The sequence below is a fragment of the Cydia pomonella genome, chromosome 3 (genome assembly GCF_033807575.1).
Source record: "Cydia pomonella isolate Wapato2018A chromosome 3, ilCydPomo1, whole genome shotgun sequence".
Lineage (NCBI taxonomy): Eukaryota > Metazoa > Arthropoda > Insecta > Lepidoptera > Tortricidae > Cydia > Cydia pomonella.
This window is the reverse complement of record NC_084705.1, coordinates 10,314,548-10,328,672: the sequence shown is the minus strand read 5'-3', so window position 1 is coordinate 10,328,672 and position 14,125 is coordinate 10,314,548. Positions and strand designations below refer to the sequence as shown.

Sequence of the window (14,125 nt, the reverse complement as noted above, 5' to 3'; positions counted from 1 at the left end):
TATTGTTGTGTATCATCATAATCTTAATAAGCCTTTATAGTATGTCTCATTCCTGGTTATATTATTCACAAATGGAACATTGAAGTGAAAAAAAGAAGTAAGTAGCTAGGTACTAGGTACCTACACAACTATGCTCATATGAAATCAATTCAAGGTTTTTGCCAAGACTAATTTTATAATGTTAAACAGCATCGACAACATTGGTTAAGTATTTACCATGTTTGGCAACTAGTAATAACGTTTAACCTAAAATTCTATAATAACACCGTTCTAAAATGGAGATTTATGAAATAAAACGTAGACGATGAACCTTTCATTAGTCGTCCATCATTACAAGGGGTAATTGGGTATCGTAAGGTCAGGCTGCACCGTTCGCGCAGAGATGTAATCGATAGCCGGTTAGTTAGTTTTGGCATGTTTTGTGTGATGCGCCGAAACGAGCGTTCGATTATTAAGAAGGAAACCCATTCATGGTCCGATATTTTAGGTACATTAAATACTTATGTAAACATGATACTCGTAACGAGAAAGTAATACCTATTGGAAATGTGTAAAGTGTAAATTGTTGATGGCGGTCATCCTCATTTATGTAGATATAACTGAAAATGTTCATCGACTTCTACGACGACGAAAAGTAAAGCGGATGAATATCCGCTTTACTTTTCGTCGTCGTAGAAGTCGATGAACATTTTCAACACAATTTTCACACCCTTAGGGATTGCGTTTTTAAATCTCTTCGTTTAATTAATTATTTAATATAAGAGGTACGCCGGGTAAATGTTGCCTCTGCCCGTGTACGTGTTGGACGTACACACATCCTTCAGGATACTGAAGAGTATGTTGGATACCTCTTTTACCCTGGCATTTTACGTAGCGGTTGATCAACTTTTTTTTATTGGAAAAAGGGGAAGCATTTGACCACAATTTCACCTGATGGTAAGTGCCGATGCAGTCTAGGGTGGAGCATGCTTACCTAAAAGATGTCTATTCACTCTCGATTTAAAAAGATCCAAGTTATAAATGAACTTTTATAGTCCGGCTGAGGATTTTTTATACTTGGTTGTGATTGTGAATGGCGTACTTTAGGTCGTGGGTCCCGATGGCTCACTGATGCATCGGGATCGGCCGTGGCGCGTATAACTGTGAACGTCTCCCCATTCATTTGTCCGGCTACTGTACGCCGGCGACGAAATCGACGTGATTTAATCAGTTTCCACTGAGTCCCGCCACTCCGTTTGATTGAAGGTATCAATCTAAACGTTTCGTGGGCCGTTACTGACAAAAAGGGATTGATCGGACGCATAACGCTTAACGGAAACGAGCGCCGCGTACACGTCACGTTCTTCTGCTGACACGAATACCGAAACTCGCGCTTCGCCGTACATTCAATTAACAACTAATGTTAGTCTTAACTCTATTGAAATTAACAAGCCGTTTATGGCATGTAACTGTTTTGCGTTGATATATTACACCTGTCATAGTACAAAAACACGAATAGTTATTCATTAACACCCCAAGGCGCCTATTATACATCACACTAAATTCAGGTTACTTTTCTGTATGTAACTAGTAATTATTATTTCACATAACTATTAATCATTGTTTTTCTGTGATTTAGAAAAATATACTTTACTTTCGCCCTTGTGCGAAAGCAGATCAAATCATAATCCAAACAAAGGTTTAGGTATTTTCGGGAGAGCTGGCTGAATTGGTCGAATGAGTGAATGATAATATCTATGTGCCTAACAAAATGGTTATACAGGTTGATTAATATAAGTAATAATCCTGTATTGAATACTGTCTCATAACCGCACAATGTCAAAAAAAAAATACTAAAATTAACAATTATGGTGAAAATTTCAATGATTATTTGGTTTAAAATATTTAATCGTACCGAGATTAAATGACACCATTTTAAAAACCAACCAAGTGCGAGTCGGACTTGCGCACTATTTAATTAGATTTTTTTGTAACAAAATGTATTTTCCTTAAGATTGTGAGCTGAGTACGCTTTACGTTTCCTATAAGTTTTCCTGTAATCGATGGGTAGTGAACTACATTTATATTTTTTATATTGTAGTTTCAAGTCAAAACAAATTACATCTCTCTTGAAATCGCATGTTTACACAATAAATGGGTGATGTTTGGAGTCATTCTTTCAATCTTTAGATAGGTATCTTCACAGAAATTACGTAAGTACCTACATTACTATGAAAAGGAAATTTGTGTTGTCAATAGTCACAATGCATGTCAATACGCAAATAGTTGATTAAGTATTGTTGGTAGTTTGCAATAACCTACCTAGTAAACTCGGTCTTTAAAAGAAAGTAGGTAAACAATAAAAAAGTATTATACCATTAGGTTACACTTACCTCTACTCAGGTCTAGTGAGGTGATTTTCCCTTGGAGTACTATATGGTTGGCAGACATCTCGGTGCGTATGTCCCAGAACCGTATCGTCTTGTCGAAGTGGCCGGAAATGATCGTGGAGCCGGCGCTGTCTGAGGTGACCAGGTCGTTGCACGACGATCCCGCGAACTTAGTTTCTGTACCTGTATTACCAGCTCGAGCATGACAAGTAGGTAAAGCAAAAAATAATGCCCAGCAGGGGAGACTAGGGAGACTTGATCGTAGGGGGTTCTCTAATTCTAACTCAACTACGTTGTCAAAAACAGAAATTTATGGCAATTGATTCATTTTAGTCATTTATTGGCAGGTCTCCCCAGTGTCCCCTAGGAATGCATTCCTATCATGATTATTTCCTCATGAAGGTTGTACTTTTATCGTTCTATCGTGTCATGCGTCACTTTCGCACATGATTTTGTTAAAACTTGAGGGTTATCATGAGAGACGATAAAATCGCGACCATCTTAGACTTTAGAAGAAAAAAATTCTGAGTAGAAATAATATAAAAATCCCAAATCCAACACAAAAGTTGGAGGCACAACTTTTAAATCAAAATGCCCATCGACGCGGAACCGGCAAAGGCTTATAGGAAAGCGCTTTATGTCTACGCAATAAGAGCAAAAAAGACGAAGCCGAGCCGAGCACGAAAGCTTTTTCCTATCGGCTTTTGTCGATTCAGCGTCGATAGGTGTGGGGAGATCCTAACTGCTTGCGTCGAACAGACGCCTTTCACGCAATAACAAGGATACTCCTTACACATACTATGAAGATAAAATATTTACAGTACTGTAAATAACTATTACAGTACATATGGTGCTACTTTCCCGCACTAATGCGGGAATAAGCACATTCCGTGCCTGTCGAAAATTTAAAGGGCCATATGTACTGTAAAACGTTCTACGATACACATGCGAATAGGTACTAAACTAAACACGTAACTAAACACACACATTACATATTATTATTGAGGTAGGGCACTCAAGGTCTATTAACACATAGCTTATTATTACATTATTTTTTGTATAAGACTGTGTGTTGCCTAAATAAAATAAAATAAAACTCAGTCGTGTTTTAATTTATCACCACTCGTTGCGAATTTCCTTCTTTTTCGCACTTGTATCGTAAATAACTATTACATTACATATGGTGCTACTTTACCACACTAGTGCGAAAATTAGCATATTACGTTACTGTGTCGAACATTTAAAGGGCCATATGTATTGTAAAACTTTGTACGATATATGTGCGAATAAGTAATTCGCAACTCGTGTCGATTTAAAACACTCCCTTCGGTCGTGTTTTAATTTATCGCCACTGGTTTAGAATTTCCTATTTATCGCACTTGTATCGTAATGTACTAATTTTTTATGTGTGTTTGACGAATTGGGCCTCATGCTGCAATTACTGCTGCGAGTACCACGTAAAGCAATGTGTGATAATTACATTATTTGATGCAAAATGATGTGAGCCAATCACATTTAACACAGCGTTTAGGTATCGCATAAAAACCTTGCAATATTTAATTTCCTACTGATAAACACGGATGTAGGTGAAACCAAGCACTTAATCACAAATTGTAATACTTAACCGTAGTATAATCAATTATATTACATTAATATACTTATATTACTTTATAATCTGAAGATTATATTAGATATGTTTTAGACCAATCCCTTTAGTACGGTCCTGACCACCGCAAAAAATCTTAATCCGTTTTCAATAGCTAAATATTTTTATTAACTTAACGAAACCGGTTCAATTCAAATCCAAACGCGATAAAACCCAAACAGAAATTGATGGCCAACAAAAAATATTTTTCCTACTCCTCTACTGTTATCTGTCATTTATGCATTCATTAACACGAATATAAGAACATACATAAAAGGTTTCAAGAAAAGTCTATATTGTCTATTCCTCATAAAAGCTCTTGTGCTTTTATAAGCTATAATGTTACTGCGATTAATGGCTACCAACCTAACAAAACCAAAACGAATACAGTTTTAAACTAAGTGCATTGCTGCCAACTTACAAAATATTCATTTGGTTGCATAGTAAAAATAATTACTTCATAAGTCAGAAACACGCATGTGACACCCGTAATATAGCAACACCCATAGACTACGAAGACCGCTTAGCGTTGCTTGTTAGTCTCCGTAGGCTACGATGGCCAAAATTGAGAAAAAACTGTCCAAAAAATTAATTTAGCAAATAGCAAGTACCAGGGCCTCATGAGTTACGAGGAGGTGTCGCCGACCAGCCGGCCGCGGCCCGGGGCGGGCTGGGCGCGTAACTAGGTATGCTCGCGCGTCTTGGCTATATACTTTTGCTGTAATTTGTTTACCTAAATTAAGATTTATTTTTGTTGACTCGTAGGAAAAATATTGTATGCAACGTTGTATAAGTAGGTCAAAAAATTCTCGTGGCGTATTCCTTTACAATGTTCGCCTACGCCTTCGGCTCCGGCTCACATTGTAACTCACGCCACTCGCCTTTTTTGACCCTTCTTATACAACTGTTGCATAAAATACTATAAAGACTCTGGCAATAGACGACACGGTAACGTCGTAAGTAAATCAATCTTAGATGTAGAAAGGTAAAAATGTTGATGATAACGAGATCCACGAAATAATTTTATATGTTACAACAGTAAAAACATGTTGTACAGTATAGTTAGTCGATTAAAAAAATAAGGTAATACAATTCGTAACATTTACCCGTGACGTAATTACACTCAGCTGCAAAATTGCATGGACGCGTTATGAATTAAATTCATTCATAAAGTGGCCATGCACTTTTGCAGCTGGATGCACCTGCGCTAATTGTATGTTAAGGTCAAAAAATGCTCAAATTACCTACCTATTATAATAATTGCGGTTTCAGCAGTTACCTATACATTTCTTTATGGTAGACTACATAAATACTCAATTGCTCATTGTGATTTATTTTAATAATTGCTTACATAGGATGTATATAATTGAATGGCATGATTAAATAATAAAAGAAATGTTCTAGACTGACAATAAAGTTATAGAGGTAGTGCGTCTAATCCCTCGCAGTAGATATAATGCAAGCGGAAGGCAGCGGATCAGTGGCTATGAAGTATTAAACATTTTTATTGCCAGTGAGAGCACCAGTATAATATAACTAGTTTTAATAGCCCGGGTAACGAGAATTGCACTAATTTTCAATACCTGTTCGTTTATATCATGATTGGTTTAGATTACGTAACGTTTTGGATAAAACGATATAAATATATATTTATAGTACGTATTTAAATGAGTCACACAGAAATCTATGTTCCGCCATATATTTGTCTGTCTCTTACGAGTAAGAAAGGCACATTTTAATCTATACTTAGTCAGGTCATAACATCACAAAGGTTTTGACTGATAAAATTAAAAACAAACCGTGAAATACAAAAAAGTTAGCCATGATCAAAACGTAATACATATAATTATTTTAAAATCTAGATCGCGACTTTGGGATTTTCGTGAGACGCGAATACGCGGCTGGATTGTGAAATATTATACTTCACAAAAGAGAGTAAAAATCAGTGGCACATTAATAAAATAGGTACTATTATAGTATAGTATAGTAATGTATTGTATGTTTGTATGAACCTAGTATATTAGAGCGTTATTTTATCACCAGGATTTAGTTCTCCAACAAGTCTGTACTTCAGCTAATGTCCTTCTTAGACTTTGGGGTATTTTTCAGAAACACACTTATTTTTGACTGCCATCCAATGAGTAGCTTTGGTAAAACAGGTACAGTTGCAATTTTGGTAGTCCAATACACATGAATTATATATCTAAAGAAAGATAAAAGACCCAGCTATTGTTTTGTGTAAGATTGAACAATGTAAAGTTTTTTTTTTCGAATATTACATAGAATTATGCATAACTGACACAGCATATTACGTTAAATAATATTATAAGTAATTCAACTAATTCAGAATTAAAAAAGCTTTCAACCCATAAATGAGTAATAAGGGATCTGTACCTATAACTAAAAATCTTTGTGACAGAACTTATGACCTGACTAAGCAGTTAAAAAGACGTTTGCACTTCTATGATAAGTTACGTGGCTTCATGAAACGGGGCCCTGATATCAGTTGCTTAAGTCGGTTTTAATTAAACTTTTCGCATTAAACATAAATAAAAACCTTAAATACCGAGGACAACAAACAAACAAACAGATATTTAAATAAGTTCTACAGTGCCAAGGCAGAAAGTGGTAGTGGTAAGTGCCTAAGACTCTAAATTTCACCGCAAAAGAAGGAACGTAAGGCCGGCGCCCCACTGCAGCGCACGCTATGTACACGACCCACGTTCCTATACAAAATTTCGTGGGCTTGCCCACGGTTTGTATTAAAACGTGGGCCGTGGATGTAGCGTGCGCAGCAGTGGGGCGCCGGCCTAAAGGTAAAGGAGCGGAAGCGAATAAATTCAAGCAAAAATGCAAGTAACGCGGCGCACACGTCGTGCGCATACACAATTTTTTTTAAAGCTTTTAAGTTCGTTAATAAGCAGTCATATATTTAATGCAAGTATGTTAAAGTAAGTCTTAGGTATGTCATTGATATACATTCAATTCCTGTAAAAAGCAGAGACGCTGTTCAGATAGATTTTCGTACCCACCGCAGGTGGGTCAATGTAAAAAAATCTAGCTGAAGAGTGTCTCCTCTTTACAATTTAAGGTATATTCAGTTAATTTTTGGAGTTACCTGACATTCAGAACTTTTCGGAATTATAGGTACTCGAATACACTATATGAAAGCCCGATTGCGAACTCTGTGTGTTAAATTATTGTAAGTTAATAATAATATATATATATATAGCTTAACTTAGCGTCATCAAAATACTGACACATTTTACTCCTTAGGTCCCATATCTTGAGTGTCCGATCGTGGCTGCCGGTGATCACTTTGGTGGGCTCCCCCAGGAACTTTGCAGCCATCACTTTGGCGCTGTGACCCGTTAGCGTATGCTGCGAACAAATATATATATATTATTATTTTACGTGGATATAAGATATAATCATACCTTTTAGGATACTTTCTGATAAGAATAACAAAATTGGCCAATGATGCAACAAATCTATTAAAAGAGTGAAATAAATTGAAATTAAAGAAAACATTATTAAAACTATCTTGACATATTAGAAGTGAACGAATATCTTACCGATAATGGACTTCAACTTTAAAGATATTGGTTATGTTACAATCTATCTAAGAACAGGAACGATATTATAGACAAACAATGTATAATAGGTAACTAAATTAGTAATTGGCGCATTTTACGACTGGAAAAAATCCCAGTAGTCTGGTAACAACTTGGTGGTATCTATTGGGAATAATCCACATGTTTTGGATTCCAAAATGGTAACAATTTTCGAAATTGGCACCCCATGAACCCAGATCGCACAGAGACTAATCTGTGACTTTTACCTACATATTGGTATATTGGCAAAATATTTAATAACAAGTGTGTTGAACGCACTAGTAACTTTGTAATTTCCTATAATTACAAAGCGTTATTTTACACTATACTGATATAACTATTTATGCGTTTTATAAAATTAGAAAAAGGTACTGAAATAGAGTGGTTTGTTAGATTTTTCTAGGGCTTCGTAAGGTAAACACTGATTGTGTTCAAAATTTGTAGCTTCTGTCTACTAGGTACTTCCTTAGATTATTATTGTTAATGATCGATGAACTGTGAGTTATCAGTGCAGAGGTGACAAAATTAAGACTTACAAAAATTCTTAACTACGCCTACTACAATTGCAAACAAAATCTAATTGGGAATATACTTTTTTCTTTTTTTGAATACCACGTCGGTGGCAAACTAGCATACGGCCCGCCTGATGGTAAACAGTCACCGTAGCCTATGGACGCCTGCAACTCCAGAGGTGTTACATGCGCGTTGCCGACCCTTTAAAAACCTGTACACTCCTCTTTTGAAGAACCCCATACTGTAGACCCTCGGGAAAACCTCGGCACAGAACTCATTCCGGAGCGTCCGTGGGAGGAAATCCCTCTTAAACCGCACTGTGCGCGACCATTTAGGCTCTAGGGTATGAGGATGAACATTCTGCCGACGGCGAGCGGTGCGGTGATAGAAAGTGGCCGTTGGCATCATGTCAAACAATTCTTCAGAGCACAGCCCATTGTACAATCCATAGAAGGAGGCAAAATCTCTCCTTAGACTTACTTAAAGGTTCAATGCCGATGGTGAGTTTATTACTTTTATTTTACTATGCCCTATAGGCTTCGAGCAACACCGGCTTCCGACATGTCCTATAGGTCAATGAAAATTCAGGCTTATAGCTTTAGCCATATCATACGAGTAAGGTAGTCGGAAGTACCCAGAAAGTCTTAGAGAAAAGAAGGTACGGTTGTGCCTGTTTTGTTTATTTTACACGACTTGGCGGGGGCACTGCGGTGCCTCCAGATCAGGATAGTGATCGTGATAGTTGTTAAAATTATTATTACTCATAATTCTTGTTAGTAATATGTTTTAAAGTGTAACTAGATCTTGTTTTATTGGTTGTTGCAGAATACAGCCGCGTGGTTAAAGTGTTAAACCAAGGGAAAACGTAGTAATTATTATGTTTATAACTAGTAATATTTCACAGGATGTCGATTTCCAGGTTGTTAGCCCGTAAATCCATTACTGCTTGGGAAATCAGATTATTATATTCAATCACATGACAAATGATTGAGATCAAGCTAGATTGGCATATTTCCTAGGATGGAATATCGTAACAAGTAGATAGTCAATTAGCCTACTGGTTGATGTGGCCATTTGCGTCCAGTGCGGCTCCCGGGGCTACGACGAACGATTATTGTCCTCTGTTTACCGGCTCGTTATCTTCGCACTGACCTAACTCACTGAGACCGAGTGCCGCACCGTGGGGTATCGGTTTTCAATACAAGAAGGCCATGGCCGTTTATAACAGCTGTGCCGAATCGAATAAAACGCTGCGTGGCGTTGATTTGCATCTTAATCGATTGTTAATTAGTGATACTTAAGACTGTTAGTGACTACAAGGGGACATAGTAAACGCTCTATGTCGTCCTGTAAATGGAAGTTGCGTTGTTTAAATTAATGACTCACGATTTGTAACGATTCCTGAAGAGAACTGAACAGTTAGTCCGACTCGTAAGCTCAAAATACAGTCCCAACCGGAAGAAAGCATACAACTTGGCATGCAATAAATGTTGATTTATAGCACTTTATATAGCGTCTCATGGTAGAAGAAGATATCTAGTCCAAATTAAGTATTAATCAGTGTTAGTATTAAGTAGATTTAATGGAAAAACGTATTTACGCATCTTTCCGTATCGTAGGCACGCTTACCTTCAACCTTTTGTTTCACAATTAATAATAGCATAATAATTGACCAGTAACTATCACGTGATTTGAAATATTTATAACGTCACTATTTATACAGCATGACAGCTCTGTAGTTAAACATGCCTGACATGCTTAAAATGTCTCCATAACTCTGTAGTAATGCGCGAGCGGGCGTTTGACCCGCTCTCGCTGTTCTTAATTGCAGACAAAACACTCCGTTATCGGGCGGCGCGGTCAACAAGTTTCATTCCGTTTATGTGGAGTAAATACTAACATAAACAAAGAGCGCGGTCGCATAACGCAGCGAAACAGCGGTCTGCACTCGCCGCTGCAACGCTACTGCCGCGCGCATGTTAATATATCGCTGGGACGAAGAAGCTTGCGTTTTTTCCGCCCACCTAGCGATAAAATCATCAAGAATTTTCCGATAAGTTGAATTTTAATTAAATGTAAACTTAATAAGACGTGATGCCATTTTATGCAACATATCTTTACCTAAAATTGTATGCACATAGTATAAAAATGGGTATCTTAATTTAACGACATTTTGTTGGATTTTATTGCGTCGGTACATAATACTAGAAATATAGTACATGCATTACATTAAAAAAATAGCTATTATAAATTATTCCCAATTCGCCATACTAGCGGCCATAAAATAACTGGGCTATACGTTTTCTCCTAGCTAGTTTTTACCAAGTTTCTCGAAACTTTGTATCTTGTATTTGATAAAATGCGCATGACATGATTCATCAGGGTTTATTTGGAGTCGAGGGATCATGCGCGTATGTATGGTTCCTCCCATCTGCTCGCGGGATGTGGCCTGCAGCAAAGCCAAGCAGTGGACGTGAACATGTTTATAGTTGTCATAGTAAATAAGTTATACCTCATCACAGCAAGGAGGTAATTAAACTATAACTGTAATTCATTATGCAGTACAGGTTGGCGGAAGAGACCAGGCGTTTATTAACAGGTGTAAACATGTAGTAGATAAACAGTCTAAGAAGTTAGTGGCAATGATAAAACTACGACATCAAGATTAGACCCTTTCAAGATGCCCGAGGAACACTAAACCGGAGTGGCATCTTAACTTGTCTAAGTTAATTTGTCAGGTAGAAAGGAAACGACATGCGAAGTAAATGTAACAAACTGGTTCGACAAAGAACGCGGGGGCAATCTGTTTTGCTTTACAAATACCATTTTTATCTCGCACTGATCTTTTGGCTAGCGGCACCGATATATTGAGTGCAACAAAAATAGGGTTACCATTTGAACTTGTTACGACTTAAATAGGCCAACTGCAATAATATGATCATTAGGGTACCTATGCGCTCGTTCCTATTTACTTTGGTTATTATTAGGTTTTATGTTTGGATGCGTCGCCCACGTTACGTAGTCAACTATTTATCTGTGACCTGTGAGTGAGACCTGGATTTGCTAGAAAGCTAGACGATAATCTTGTGTGTCGTTAGAATAATCTAAACTAAAGTGCTCTACATCATCCAAATCTGCACGAAGGCAATGGCGAATAAGCAGTTTCACTGATGATGGTAACCCTATGCGCAGTTAGTCGTTTCCTCGGTGACTAACGGCGTATGTCGGCTCCTATTGGCTACTGTTCTGGCCGAATTCGATCCCGCGTGTAGTATGTTCGGCGAGAGGGAATTAATTAAATTTAATTCACCAGGCGCCATTACCGGCGAAGAGCGTTCCCAGAGAGCGCAACGGGACCTTATCATCGCTTTTAAAATTTATAGTTACGGATAATTAAGTGTACGTATAGTGGTTCGCTTCGTACGTCGCGTCACGAATGCAGGTCGGTTATACGTACACTGTTTCGGGTTATTGCCGCGATAGGCAGGGCACGCTAATTGAGGGGGTTATGCGATACCATCCGGACAAGGCCCGCCGACTCTAACGAGCTAATATAACTATCGATATCGCTTTCCTACCGGTTTAGATTGCAATTGGACACACTCACTCGTAAATAAATCTCTACAGCACAATAAACACGATTCAGAAAAGGAAAAGTATTGTCGTAGACAATACTTCCTTGTTTGGTCGGAGAGTATGAGATTTTACTCATTGTTATTTGTTAGCAGCAAGATATATCAAGATTATTTCATTAATGATCATCGTTAGAGTATAACATATCTAATATACCAAATAATATGTATTAAATAAAAAAGCTATATGTTAGTCAAATTAATCCATTAAAATTCCGATTGATTTCGACCGAGGCAACTTGAACTAGAGTAAAATAGTGCTTCTGAGACCAATTTTGTAACATAAACTCCTATCCAATGCAGATTCCTGAATGCATATCAGATAATTGCGAATGGTCATTTAAATGTATAAATATCGCACGTGCGGCCGGCTAAATAACTCACTCCTTATAAATCAGTTGATTTGAATTGCGCTCTCTCATTAGTGATTCCAGCTGTGGTGCGTTGAGCTGAATAACACAACTTATTACTTTGGCTACACAACTAAGCGCATTATACAGAATCTAGTTTCAGATATCACATGGGCGACTTATCTCACATAGATTACAATTAATGGCCACACGAATTAGATGAAAGAGCAATTGCCAGTAGTCATCATCAGTTTTGTTGTATATATTAAACATTATTTAGTTCCGGTAAAACAATAAAAAATAAAAAAGAAGAAACAGCTTCTGTGAAATTCCGCACCATGCTGCTCGGTGGTATAAATCCCTAATTATGTTTGATTACTCGGACTCCAATATAACTTTCTCTTCGTTAATTTATCCTTAAATAAATGAGTCTCATTTAAATCGTTTCAGTCTGTTAATGTGAAAATGTATGAATACAATTCAGTACAGGATCAAACCAACTTCTCGTGTAAAAATATTATTTGGTAATATTAAATTGAAGAAATTAACAATTTGCATAATGATTACATTTTACATACACATTTATAATACATATGTATACATGTATTTATTAGGAAGGTATTTGTAGGTATTCTATATACATATATAATATGGTTTTACCTCACGACTCCGTTATTTTTTAAATTGTACTTGTAAGGTACCTATATTTTTTTATTAAATCAAACAGAGTTGCAAATTATATTGGGATCTAATAGAAATCGATGGATTGATTTACTAGTTGTCCAGCATAATAATTTCAGACAGGATATATTTAATATAAATTTATAAACGGATTTCGTCGCAGATTACTTTTAACGTTCTCACTGGCGCCCTTGAGATTGTATAAGACCTCTTTACGACAACAGGATGCGTATCAACAATATCAGAGCTATAAAGCATAAACAGTATTTTGAAGACCACTTTATGGAAATATTCATTATTTTATACGCAGATTTTAATTACGTCCTATCACATAAACAAAGATAGAATTTATAATTGGAATAAGAGACACTCTATCAACTTCCGTTTTTCAAGAAACTACCCATTAAGTGCACATTTTAATACTCGTAAGTACCACGAAACATCGCTACTTATATTTGTACCACCAGCCCCAAACTGATGTTTGACTGAGCAAACCTAGGAATGATAGAATTTAGGTGTTCGATAACAAAAGTGACATTTCTTCATCCAGAAACGTTACTTTGGACACTGATAAATCATATGATGATAGACCATAAAAAATCTAGATCAAATTAATAACACCTTATTACAATCAGAATACGCCTCAATACCACAATCATTTATTAAGAACTATTTAATTTAAATCAATATATCACTTATTTGAATTAAATATATATCTAAATTATAACTTCAGATCCCGCAGTCCCAAGCATTGATAACTAAAATGATTTATTTTGGAAAAAGTACTTTGATCGCAATAATTGAAATAAACTAGGTATGAACTAAAGGGCCTTTACTTTAATTTAATGAGCAGTTGTCTTCCTATTCATTTGCAATGCGAAATGGGTCCCAATTACGGAGATTTTACTTTTAAAAATTACGTTATTGAGTCAGTATTTAACTTACTTTAAGGAATAAAAAATATTTTACGTACCAAGAGCGGCATTATTTATTTGATAAGGCTATTAGAATTCTTTCTATGCATTGCGCTCACTACTTAAGCGCGGCCGAGGGGCACTCGGTGAATAAAATTATGAAATCAATAACAGATATTTTAAATCGGAATACCATTCATCAAACGTATGTACTCTTATCTCGAACTATTATAGCCTTTGGAGATGAAATATCAAAATATATGCAATATTAATAATTAGTATGTTAATTACAATTTCCATAGCATTTTTAAGAGGAAAGTAATTAAATAGATATTAATTTGCATAAAGGATGAACTGTTTAATATTGATTCGTATAGTTTAAAGCGCAGAGGTCGATGTCCCCGTGT

The 14,125-nt window shown here is 36.5% G+C and overlaps 1 protein-coding gene across 4 annotated transcripts in view; it reads right to left on the bottom strand.

Moving 5' to 3' along the window:
- The window catches only part of LOC133516030 (autophagy-related protein 16-1), a 250,562-nt gene that overhangs the window by 42,707 nt on the left and 193,730 nt on the right, over nucleotides 1–14,125 (bottom strand). For all 4 annotated transcript variants that reach the window (XM_061848712.1, XM_061848710.1, XM_061848713.1 and 1 more), the window contains 2 exons: nucleotides 7,275–7,395; nucleotides 2,373–2,552 (listed from right to left, as the gene is read on the bottom strand). In XM_061848712.1, coding sequence (XP_061704696.1) covers nucleotides 2,373–2,552; nucleotides 7,275–7,395 — 301 coding nt within the window. The remainder of the gene's footprint in view (nucleotides 1–2,372; nucleotides 2,553–7,274; nucleotides 7,396–14,125) is intronic.